The 13,227-nt window shown below is 40.1% G+C and overlaps 1 protein-coding gene across 5 annotated transcripts in view; it reads right to left on the bottom strand.

Annotated features, from left to right (window-relative positions):
• Ptpn3 (protein tyrosine phosphatase non-receptor type 3) overlaps positions 1–3,357 on the bottom strand; it is a 158,254-nt gene extending 154,897 nt beyond the window's left edge. For 3 of the 5 annotated variants that reach the window (XM_087183585.1, XM_087183586.1, XM_004848143.4), the window contains exon 1: positions 3,163–3,356. In XM_087183585.1, coding sequence (XP_087039711.1) covers positions 3,163–3,211 — 49 coding nt within the window. In that variant the 5' untranslated portion in view covers positions 3,212–3,356. Of the gene's footprint in view, positions 1–3,162 lie in introns of all 5 variants that reach the window. The other 2 variants (XM_087183587.1, XM_087183588.1) reach the window with 2 other exon arrangements.
• Positions 3,358–13,227: the final 9,870 nt, after the last annotated feature.

Here is a 13,227-nt window from a genome sequence, read left to right as displayed (position 1 = left end):
TTTCACCCAGTTGGTATCACTGAGTTTGAATTTAACAAAGGTATTTCCAGGGGCTCTTCTGGAACATGACCAGGCAGGTGTTTTATATGTGGTACAGCCTCTAAGACTTCTCATGGAGGCAGCAGATTCCATGTGTTGTTTTCAAAAGTCCAGAAACCTTCCAACTGTTGTCAGCCCTCCACTCAAAGTGTCTTTTTAAAAATGCAGATCTGATTGAGTCGGCCCATTGTTTGAAGACCTTGCTGATGATCCAGCTCCTTACAGGAAAGCCTAGAGACATCTCAGGCTTCCAAGACCTGACCCTCATCTCACCCTCCCAGCAAGCTTTCTGGCTTCTACACAGCTTCAGTAGAGACTTTCACTTCTCCTCTCTCTCTTTTTGGTATCAGGCATTGAACTCAGGACCTTGCGCTTGCGAGGCAGGCCCAGAGCAACTGAGCTACATCCCCGGCCCTCTCTCTCTCTTTTAAAAATCAAAATGAAATTCACATAACATAAAATGAATTATTTAAGCAGAGCAATCCAGTGGCATTTAGTACATTGACAATGCTGCATGACTATTGCTGCTGTTTGGTTTCTGCACATTTTCCTCACTCCTAAAGAAACTTCCTCACTCCCCTTGCCCTGGCAGCCACCAGCCTGCATTCTGTCTTTATGGATTCTTGATATTGCATGTAAATGGAATACTATAATTTGTGACCTTTGTGTCTGGGTTCTTTCACCAAGTGTAAAGTTTACAAGGTTCATCCACGTGGTAGCAGATACCAGAACTTCATTCCCTTTCCGGGCTGAGTAATATTTCACTGGATAGACATATGACAATTTGTTGATCCATTCATCCTTTGATGGACATTTGGGATGTTTCTACCTTTTGACTACTGTGAGTAGTGCATGCATTTATTTGAGTATCTATTTTCTATTCTTTTGGATAAACTATATATGTATGCACAGAGTTGCTGGCTCAGATGGTAATTCTGTGTTAAATGTCTTGAGGAATCACCAAACTGCTTTCCTTTCTTCTGTTTTGTGTTCCACTACATTCAAGGAAATTTCATAATCCCAGCATTCTGGAAGGTTGAGACAGGAGGATCACAAGTTCAAGCCCAGCATAGGCAACTTAGTGACTTAGTGAGGCCCTAACTCAAAATAAAAAAACAAAAAGGACTGGGAATGTAGTTCAGCGGGCTCAATCCCCACTACTGCAAAATAAAATAAAATAATCTCTATTATAGTTCAATTATAAGATGCCTCTGATTATCATAGTTCCTATATATACTCAAGGGCAGGGATTGTGTCTTGAATGCATATGTGGATCTCCAGTACTTGGAACAGGGGTGCACAAAGCTGACCCTCAGAAGGCTCCTTGGGGTTGACTCTGAAGGGATCACATGCAGTTCTGGCCTTAAGGAATGTGTGGCATATGTGGAACGGCTTTGGAATTTGGGAGATGAGTGAAGTGAGGACAGGAAGTAGACGAGGCCTGGAAGCCCTGACCAATCCCTTTGAGCAAAGAGAAAGGAAGATCAATGTGGTAGAACTAGTTATCCACATGCCTGGCTTTTACTATTGGTTTATTGTTGACTAACTCATTATAATTATCTAGGAAGTTAAATTCGAATCCTCTTTGTCAAATATTTTATTGATTATTTTAGTGATGTTCAATGTTTTTGTTTGCTTTAAGCAATGAGAGCATATTTTCCCCATATGAACTCATGAATGAAAGCACAGTGTGGTTGGAGTGTGCACTGGATGGGGAGGGAGTCGAGGGAGGGCAGAGTGCAGGGCGGGGCCGGGACCTGGCTTGATGTCCCCTCCACCACCCCAACATGTAACCCGAGGTGCTCGGCAGGACTCCCAGGTCCCTGTATATTCTGAGTTTCTCCCAGTGGCTCTGAGAGGCTTTTGTTCTACAAAGATGGAGGAAGCATCAACAAGCACATATTATCCTTCAAAAAATATATTTTTTTTCTAGGCAGTAGAGGGGAACTGATGATTTAAAGAGCAACCAACGTAAAGGCAGGGGTGTAGTTCAGTGGTGGAGTGCTTGCCTAGCATGCATCAGGCCCTGGGTTCCATTCTCAGTACAAGAAAGAGAAAAACAACTTAAAAGAAAAACAATTATTTTTTTGGAGAAATTATAGTAAGTAAACAACTTAAAAGAAAAAAATTATTTTTTTGGAGAAATTATAGTAAGTAGAAAGAGAAAAACAACTTAAAAGGAAAACATTATTTTTTTTGGAGAAATTATAGTAATTTTGGCTAAAGGGGGTTTCCAACCCACTTCTCATCATTTTATACTTAAAGTGAAAAGATATTGCAGGCAGATTTCATGACCAGAATTGCCAAGTATTTCTATTCTCCTAACTGCAGGGATTCCTGCCTCATGAGAGCACATCCTGCTCTGTCCAGAAGCCAAGCACAGGCGTGGGCAGGCCTGGTCTTGTCTTTACTCTTGGGGCGCCTTTCTTTTCTCTGTCTCCCTCTCTTCTGGTGAACTGTCTTGAAAACATGACCTTTCTACTCCACCCCCACGTTGTCTTTTCTCTCTAATTCTTTGCTTCTGAATTAGTCTGCAAATCTGGGGGTTAGCTGAGTCCTCCAAACCATTTCCGGACATGCTGGTGGCATCAGCAAACCTTACTCAACCATGATTATTGCTGACGCTTGACTTCCTGCGGTTCTGTTTGGTTCTTTATTTCTGCTGAAGCTCATTTGTAGGCAACACTTCTGGAAATACACTGTCTGAAACTCAAAATAACTTCTATTTTTTCAGGTTGAGAGACAGAATTTATTTTAGGGAATGAGATCAAAAGATGGTTTACACAGACGTCTGAATTAGCCCCCAACCCCCATGTTCTCCTCGTTAACACTCCCACTTGCTGGCATGCAAGTGTAGCTTAAGCTGTGATAAGACTAACAGTATTGGTAATCCAGAATGATCCCTCTCACTGACTTTTAGTGAGGCTTTTCTTGAAATTCTACAACTTCTTTCTAAAAGACAGTTCTGAGTGACATTTTTTGTACTCAAGCATGATGATAAAAATAGGAACTTGTTTTAACACCCAGTGATTTCCCTTCCTTAGCTTTTGCTTCAAAATGGGCATAAATATAAATGCTGCAATATTTTCACTATCTCTTTAACAGCATATTTTGGGGACTTACAGTTTTCCGGAGGGTGCCCATGTGGGGATAATCCCTCTTGCTCCACCATGATGGTAGCCGGCCAGTGGCGAATCCAGAGCTGTAATCCTTTAAATAGCTTGTCAGAAATGATTTAGAAAAGCCAAAGTCTGTCTTGTAAACCTCAGAACTTGTCTCAGAAACCTTGCCTCGATCAGCTTCCAAGGTCTAATGCAACATGATTATTTTCCACTGGGGAAACCTGTAGAACAGGTCTTCGAACTCCATGGCATGTGCCAGAGTTTATAATTGATTCCTTACCTTGTCTACCTGCCCCTTAATAGCAGTGCTCCATGCAGGACGTGTTTTACAGGAATAGTCACCCAGAGCTTAATTTGTTGTTTCATAGCAGATGATTTCACAATGAATGAAATTAAATTTGTTTTGCATCCTGTGAATTTCTGCTTGATGAATTTGCCCTTCTGATACACAGCATGAAAGCCTTGCTACTCTCCAGTCAGTACCCATGTGGTTCCGGGGACCACTTAGTCATGCTCCTTGCCAGTTCTGGAAAAAAGTTGGGTAGAGAAGAAGGAATATCCTACAAGAAGGAGTATCCTCTGGTCTTTAGTTCACAGACCACAAGAGAGAGGTGATCCTCACACCCTTATTTTAGACCCAGATAAAATTCCTTCCCCTATATTATCTTCTTTAATCTTCCTGATAACATTATAAGAAGGGCAGAGCAGGTATCATTATGTCCATTATACAGATAAGAAAACTGAGGCCTGTAACCTACTCAATAGCCAACCAAGGACTAGAAAGCCAACCAAGGACTAAATAGCCAACCAAGGACTAGAAAGCAGATCACTTTTTAGTAGTTATTGCCTTCCCTAGAAAGCAGCCAAGACTGCTCCACCAAGGTCTTGTGGCACAGAACCCCTCACCCAACATGCACTCATTCAATCAACAAACATTTGTAATGAGTATGAAGTTTGGGGCTCAAAATTTAGATCTACAGAAAAAGGTAGTTTTATTTCTTTATAACTTCAATTAAATTATGTAGTCAATTCTACCTTTTTTCAGGTCAGACATTTTCCTCTCCTTCCTTTTTCTCAGGGTTGTAAGTTCAAACTATTGCAGCATGTGTGGGGAGAGAGAGAGAGAAAGAGAGAGAGACCCTTTTTGCCTCATAATGTCTCAATGTATTTGCTTTATGTATTTGAGATTCCCTGCTAGATTGGGGGGGAGGAGATATTATTGGGGGTCATAAGGATGAGCAGATGGTGACCCTTGCTCAAAATGTTCAAAATCTAGGGCTGGGGATTTAGCACAGTGGCACAGTGCCTGCCTCTCAAGTGCAAGGTCCTGAGTTCAATCTCTGGTACCCGCCCCCCCCCCCCCAAGGCTCAGAATCTAGTGAGAGAGGCAGAGAAACAAACAGAGGGGGCCCTAAGTGAAAATCAGGCTTAGAAAGACAGTGTAGCGCCAAGGGTTTAGCTCAGTGGTTCCGCCGCCTGCCTTGCAAACACAAGGTCTGAGTTCGATCCCCAGTACCAAAAAAAAAAAAAAAAGAAAGGCTGTGTGACCTAAAGCAGTGCAGTGGTGCTAGCTGCCTCAAAGGAGGTACAAGGTGACAAGTGGGCCTTTCTGGGAGACCTGGTGCCAATGCCACAGTTTCCCTGTTCCCAAGCCATGTGGTGTTCACCACTTTGGGTAATTGATCTGAGCTGAGATCCACGTGGAAAGCTGAAGGAAATTTAATAAGAAAACAATTATAATCTGTACCTATGATCTCACTGGATCTTGTCCATCCCAGTGAGAGCTAACAGGTTATCCCCATGTGGCCCATATAAAACCAGAGTCACTCAGTGGCCTCTTCGCGGTACCATTCCTTGCTGAAAATCAGCAATCTGCCATTGCAAAATAACTTGACCTTTCACTTGTTTCGCAAACACTCCTGAAAGACAGGATGCCCATGGCATAGAGCCAATCCCCTCCTCTCTCATCTTCTCTTTTCTCTCCTCCCTCTCCCTTCTCATTTGTTCTATCAAACTGTCTGCTTGCCAATCATATATCTATCACCCACTCAACTGTTGCACACCAAGCTTTTTTATTTCCTCAGTCCAAACACATAGCCCAAATCTCTCAAGCTAAACTGGTATAAAATAAACACTTTAAACCTCTGCCTGCTTCACATTTGGTTCTTTTTATAGGTTCTATTTTCTTGCTGAAAAATTTTATTTTACCATTCATTTCAAAAGTGTTTTCCTTTATCTCCTGGACTATGTTAATTTTGATAGCTGTTTTAACTTCTTTCATAATTCCAACATCTGAATGATCTTTTGATTGTCTTTTCCATTGACACTGAGATATGTTTTTATTCTTCTTTGTATGTCAAGTAATTTTGGATTGTATTCTGAACATTTCAAATACTACTTTATGAGACTCTGGAACTTATTAAAATCTCTAAAAAATGTTGATTTGTGTTTCGGCAGGCCCTGTTGGGATCACATTGCAAGTTCTATATACTCTTCTCTGTGTAGTTTTTCCAATGAAACTTTACTTTGTAAACCTTTGCTATGGGGTTTTGAGTGTCCCATATTTGTGCCACATTAGGGTCAATCCAAGATTTGAGTAGTGTCTAAATAATAATTCAGATCTCAAGGACTTTTCTTTGTTGCTTTGGATTTTTCCCTTGTGTGTAAAGCTGAAGTTCAGGCCTGGGCATAGTGCAGATTTATCTATAGAATTAGGTAACTCCTTTCTTGTACAGTCAGCTCATGAATACCCTTTTCCTGGCAAGAAATATGGTTTTTTTCTTAGAGTTTTGTCACTTTTACCCTAGGAACTGCAGCACAGTTCCATGACTAGGACCTGCTTTTAAGGCAAAGAAGCAAAAGGAAAAACATAAAAAGAAAACAAGGTTTCTTCACAAACTTTGAGACTTCAGGGACTTCTTTCTCCAGTTATTCCAGCCAAGGAAACAGTTTTGGCTGCTTGTACTGATACTGCACAATTCTGTGATGAGGAATAAGGGGAAGGGAGCAAAACTTGGAAGCTTGTCCTTGTATAGTTTGCTACTACAAGTTTGACTCCCATTACCCATCTGCCTGCTTATGTTTACTTTTCAGGCAGTTACTTGTTATATTTTGTTCATAGTTTTTTGTTATCGTTAGAGTAAGGACAAAGGTGATGCAGTGGATTTTCTAACTTGTTTGGCACCAGAAGTCCTAATACTTTTCAGGCTTCATATTTTTATTTTATTTTATTATTATTATTATTATTTTTCAGTTCAGTCAAATTTTACTTTTTTTTCCATTAAATGATTGGTATGTTTTAGGTATACAATACAGTTACATTCATCACTGGGAACTTGTACCTTTACATGATGTATCTTGGTTCTTATTTTTTCTCCATTCCCCTGCCCTCACTTCAACCCCTTTACCCCTCCCTATTTACAAAGACTTTGTTTCCAATTTTTCCTTTTCTCATATTAATTCCATTCCCTTCTTTCCTTTCCCCAACCCCTCCCACTTCCCCTAACCCTTTAGACCTTTCCTTCTTATTTCACATTATCAATTACACATTTTGATCCTTATTTATACTTTGAGTTTTTCACACTGTTCGATATTTACATGTGTGTGTCCTATTTACTTCACTTAAGAATATGGTGTCAGTGTGCATCCATTTAGCTATAAATGTGTCTAATTTCTCATTCTTTATGGCTGAGTAGTATTCCATTTTTTAAATCCAGTCTCCAGTTGATGGGAAACTGAGTTGTTTCCAAGCTTTAGCTATTACAAACTGTCCCGCTATAAACATGGGTGCATATATATCACTGTGGTATGATTCTTTTAATTATTTTGGGAAGATACCCAGCAGAGGAACAGCTGGGTCAAATGGGACCTCTAATCCTAGTTTTTGGAGGTATCTTCATACTGATTTCCACAGTGCTTGCATCAGTCTGCACTCCCATCAATAATGGAGAAGGGTTCCTTTCTCCCCACCACCCCGCCAGAGTTTGTTATTGGTTGATTTCTTGATAGCAGCCATTCTTTCTGGAGTGAGGTGGAATCTCAGTGTTGTTTTCATCTGCATCTCTCAAATGACCAGTGATGATGAACATTTTTTCATGTGCTTATTTGCTGCTTTTACTTCTTTGTCTGAGAAATGTCTGTTCATTTCAGATGCCCATTTTTGAATTGGGTCTTTATATTTGGAAGGTTTGATTTTTTTAAGTTCTTTATATATTCTAGATAGTAGTCCTTTGTTGAGGAACAGCTGCTAAAATTTTTTTCCCACATTGTAGGTTGTCTCTTAGCTCTGTTGGTAGTTTCTCTTGCAGTGCAGAAGCTTTTTAATAAGATGAGATCCCAGTTGTTGATTCTTTGTGCTAGTTCCTGTGCTACTGAGGTTTTGTTTGTAAAGTCTTTTCCTATGCCAACGTTTTCAAGAGTTCTACCTAACTTATCTTCCAGCAAGTTTAGTGTTTCTGTTTTAATATTTTGATCTTCAATCTACTTCAATTTTACTTTAGTGCATGGTGAAAGCTAGGGGTCTAGTTTTAATCTTTGACTGTTGAAATCTAGTTTTTCCAACACCATTTATTAAACAGGCTATCTTTCCTCCAGTATGATGATTATTATTTTATGGTATTGAGGATTGAGCTTAGGGCCTTGTGCATGCTAGGCAAGTGCTCTACTGTTGAACTACATTGAGCCCCTGGCTGTTATTGCTATGAGAAATCTTGGGCAGAAAAATAAAGCAAGAGCCTTAAGTGGGAAGAATATGGGATTTTTCTCTTAGATAAGTCTGGGCTTAAATGACTTCACTACGTATAAGTTCACGACCTTGAGCATAACCTCCCTAATTTCAGTTTCCTCATTGGGCTAGTGAGGATAATGATAGGATCTGCCTCATGGAGTTGCTATGACTATTAAAAGAGACAAGGCTAGTAAAATATTTTTCACTGTTTGACTAGTGGTAGAGGCTTAATAAATTGAAGTTATTGTGGTCATGATGGTGGTGATAATTATTGTTGTTGTGTTATATAATAAAACAAAGTTACCACACTCATGAGTCACGTGCATTGAAGGTTTGGGAAGCTGTTACTTATCCAAGTGCATCCTTTAAACTACTCAGAAAGCTTCTCTGTATCCTAGAATATGTGTGAAGCCTTAATCAATGAGATAGATTTGAGTTTGTAAGATCAGGAAATATAACTGGGAAATGGAAAATACTGTAGATAGTGCCATTCACATCTCCCTTGGTTAGTGTTAGTAGATGATAAGAACTAGGGTCTACGGCCATACCACCCTGAACGCGCCCGATCTCGTCTGATCTCCGAAGCTAAGCAGGGTCGGGCCTGGTTAATACTTGGATGCGAGAACTAGGACTTCTACATTTTCAGACAATGTTCTTCAAAATGGGTGAGAATCATCTGATACAGAGTCTCGGGGGTGGATCTTGACCTGAAAATCAACCAATACCAGCCTTGGAATCTGCTTTTAATAGGCTACCTAATTAGTTTTTTCATGCATCAAAATTTGAGAAATGCTTTTCTAGAAAGAAAGGGAATATGGTGGTTGCAGGGGTAGGAGGAAGAAAAAGAGGATATTGTAAATTATAGTATGATTAACAGCTTCCATTTCTAAATCTTTACTGGCCCACTGTTACACACATGATAAAATATAAATAACCTAGATTCCAGTTCTCTTGATTTATACATTACTCCAAAAATCCATTTAGTCAGCCAAAATTTTTTGAGTCTGGGTGTGAATCAGAAGAATAGAGAGAGACAGAGGAAAATGCCACATCATCCAGGCATTGAAGAACACATACACTCACACCTCACAGCCAACAATAAATCATTCAATATGGTGGTGCTGTGATAGAGATACATATTGGGTGTAACTGGAAGGCTGAGGCAGAGGCACTCAACTCAGACTCAAGAAATGGCTTCTGGATGGGAGATCTTGGGCTGACTCTTATGGAGTGTAATTGTTCATTTGAGAGAGAAAAGAATCAGTGATAAAAGAGAGAGTGGGAGATGCTCAGAAGGAGATGCAATGAGGTAGGCCAGGTCGGTGCTGGCTTCATATTCTTAGATGGGCAGCATGAAGCAGGGAGGGTATCTGCTCAGAACAATGGTCAGCAGTTAATATTCTCACAGCAGGAACCACATCACAGGAGAACCTGTGGACTCTCTCAAGGAGCTTAATTATGAAGAGCAATTGAAGAAGAAAAGGAAGCAAAGGATGATTTGGCAGGGGTTTATTTGGATTTTTAAGTATTATTTAAAAAATAGAAATAGCTTTATTGCCTTTTCTGATTCTAAAGGTAATACATGTAAATTGTGAAAATAAAAAGCTAATGTTAAAAAAAAAGCTAATACAAAGGGGCATAAAAAACAAAGTCAAAGTCATCTGGAATCTCAATATCCTGAGAAAGTTTGCACTGAATATCTTTGTGATTTTCCTTTTAGATTTCTCCAGGTATGTGTACATCCACCCCTCTATACATGCAGCATGCTTTTAAATGAAGCCATCTCACTCATGTGAAATGTTGCCTTTCAACTCTTTTTACTAACAATATTTAGTGAACATCCTTTTCTTTCAATGAATATGGATTTATACTTTGATCATTACTTCCAGTGTTTCTGTTGGCCACTTATGATTTCCTTTTCACTATCTCCCCAGGCCATATTCTTCTTCCTATTTGACTATCTCCAGTGTTAGCCTCCTGTTTTGTCCTCTGTGTCTTCTTGATCCACTTCATGCCCAAGTTCTTTGCATTGCCTCCACAGTCAGATCAATTGGCTCTCAGTAATGTACTTCCTGTCCTATCACTTATTTGATAAAAACTTCCATGGCTCCCTATAGCCTTCAGAATGAAGTTTTAGTTTCCCTAGGCTGGCCCACAGAGCTTCCTCGTCAACTACTCCAGCCTTCTCTCCTGTCGCCTGGAGCCACCTTTCACCGCACTTGTCTCTGATTTATTTATTTATTTTTATTTATTTTTTTGGTACTGGGGATCAAACTTGGGTCCTTGCACTTGTGCAGCAGGCGGTGAAACCACTGAGCTAAATCCCCAGCCCTGTCTCTGATTTATGACATAGCAATACACCACTATTTCTATTTCCTGCTTCTTGCTTCCCTACCATTCCTCATGCTGTTCCTCCTGCCTGGCACTTGCCTTCTCTTCCCAATGTATCTGATTTACCTGGCTAAATTCAGTTCATACTTTGACTCCATTCAGTCATTACCTCCTCCAGAAGTGTCCCAGATACAACGTAGCCTGGATTAGCTGTCCCTGTTGGACATTCCACAAATACTCTGTATTTACATTGGTTGTTGCTCTTATCAGGTTGTACTAGAAATATCTTCTATGTCTTTCTTCCTCATTGGCCCCTTACCTTAGTCAAGTTTGGATTCCTAGAACCTCAAAGGTAATTGGTATTCAGTGTATGTTTGTTGAATGAACAAAACCAAATCTTTGCCAAATTCTTCTCAGACCACCTACTCCTGTGGGGCAGACCTTTGCCCTATGGGTGCAGTTTGGATCTCTGCTGACTGCCTTTCTCCTTCCTACTTAGTTTGTACTTAGTTTGACCCTTGGTTTGTAGTGCCTGCTTCCTGACCCTTCTTCCTTGTTCTGATCATTTGGTTTGGGCTCTTGTCTCTAACTCCTCCCTGTAAATCAATGATCTCTGGCCATCTGGGTCTGTCTGAGTCCCATGGCCCAGCCTTCTGCATACTGTCTATCTTATCACCTCAGAAAACCTTGTCATCTCCAAATTTCCTACTCTATAGACATTAAAATTATTATACATTTTATTTGATTATAATAATATCTTGACAAAAATGTCCTTCAAAACAAAACAACAAATCTAGTCATTTGTGTAGCTATGTGATGTTTACAAGGTGCTTTCACGTGATTGGTTCAATCTTTGGAACTATCTTGTATGAAGGGTTATTATCCTCATTTTTACAGATGAGGAAACTGAGGCTCAAAGTAATTAAATGATTTTCTTGAGGGTTCATAGTTAGAGAGTGACAGAGCCTGGACCTCAGTGGAGATCTTTCAACTCTAGGGTTTTGAATGCCTTGGTGTTCACTATGCCTTAAAATAGCAAACATACCTGATGAAAAACAGATATCTATAATTGTGAAGATTAAAAAGATGCCCTCTCTGAATCTACTCTCTATGCCATGGTTGACATATATATCTTTGAAAAACTTAAATTTAGGCCAGATGTTTTTTCTGCTTACAATCCTTGGGTGAACATTTCCCCCTTGCTTAGTTACATGAGCTTTTGCTGACCCCTGATGGCAATGCTTATTGCTTTCTTTTCCCTACAGGCCGTTCATATCTTGGTACCCTTTGACGTGACGCCCCAGCTCCATCCTATCAGGCATTTGCCTGGCCGTCAGTTCTTCTCTATCTAATACAGGTGTCACTGCCACCTTCCAGCTGTTTTCAGCACATTCCCATCCTCACTTGTACCTCTTTCGTGATATCACCGAGTCACACACTTTTGTCCTAGCACAGCTAACCTTTTGTGGTATTGTTGTAACTGTCTGTTTGCCTCCTTTTAAAGACCTCTCTGGTCCTTGATTCTTTTGATGATTTTTGCTCCCATTGCCTCCTTCCCTCTCCCATAATCCCTTTCCTCTTTCCTGTTACTCTCTTGCACTTTTTTCATTTGTACATGTGAGAAAACATGCAATGTTTGACTTTCTGAGCCTTGTTTCATTTATCATGATCATCTTCAGTTCCTTCCATTTTATTGTAGATAATCTGATTTTATTTTTCTCTATGGCTGAATAGTATTTCCTTGTGTATATATTCATGCCACATTTTCTTTAGCTACTAATCAAAGGGTAGAATATATATATATATATATATATATATATATATATATATATTCCATGGTTTGCATTATTCATGATTCTGTTGCAAGGGATAGAACACCTAATTCTACCCAGGTAAGTAAATTTAAAAAGACATTTAAACAGATGTGGAGGCATAATCCCAGCAGGAGGATGGTTGGGTGGCTGAGTCCAAAGGCTTGCAAGGGAATGTGGCTCAGTGCAAAGGGCCTGGACTCAATCCCCAGTTCCATGCACATTTACACAAAAGGATGTTTATCGCCTTCTGTAAGTCACCTGTGGACTGCTGAGGATAGAGCCATAGAGCTATACTTATGGTTGACTGGATCCAGGTGATCCATCTCTCTGCCTCCCGGGTTGCCTTCTGCTTGTGTGTTTGCTCCATTATTTCAAGATCTTCCACATGACCGGGGATACGGATCCTAACCGCTCTGCACTCTCATCCTTTAACTCCTAATCCAAGTGGGAAAAGGCTAAAATCCTGGGGAAGGGCTTTGATTGGTCTGGTTCAGGTCATGTGGCTGTCTCTGTGGCTGGAGGCCCACATGTTTCACCTGAGAGCCCCACCAGATTCTCAAAGAATGATGAAGAGCTGCTCTTCTGTGAAACAGAGGTGTCAGTGACCAGAGTGGGAGGCAGATGATTCTGGTTAGCGTAAAACATCTGCTTATGTTATACCTTAAATTGTTTTAAAATGTAAGGTTAGGGTTGGGCAGAGACAGTCACCATCCTGGTTTAACTCTGGATATGCTCAGGTTTGTTGATGTCTCACTCATAAAGTGACCCTGCACCCATCAGTTGACTCTGCCGTTCCTCAAGCAGCTCTACAATTTTTCTTTTTCTCAACGTGTCTATCAAAATGCCAGGTTCATAGTAAGTGCTCAATAAATAGTGAATAGAGGAAAGGATGAAGCAAGTTAATCCTGCCTTAAAAATTCTTCCAAAGGCAAACAAAACAGCCCCTGTGAAATCAGTATGATACAACAAAGAAAATGATGTGACAGCTGGATTGAGAATGTGGGAGTGCTGTAGTAGGCTACAGCTGTTACCCCTTGCCTTTCTATCTGCTTCCAGAAAGGTCTTTGTTCTCCAAAATTCCAGTTCATTAAAATGAACCATTCCCCCACTAAAGGTAACAGCATTGGAAAATGAAGATATTTACAAAACAAAAACAAAAAGACACATATCATTTCCATGTCTAGGACTTTTGTTG

The sequence above is a fragment of the Heterocephalus glaber genome, unplaced genomic scaffold (genome assembly GCF_053883595.1).
Source record: "Heterocephalus glaber isolate CG9 unplaced genomic scaffold, H.glaber_assembly_v1.0 deba00001481, whole genome shotgun sequence".
Lineage (NCBI taxonomy): Eukaryota > Metazoa > Chordata > Mammalia > Rodentia > Bathyergidae > Heterocephalus > Heterocephalus glaber.
This window is presented reverse-complemented; position numbering and strand designations above follow the sequence as displayed.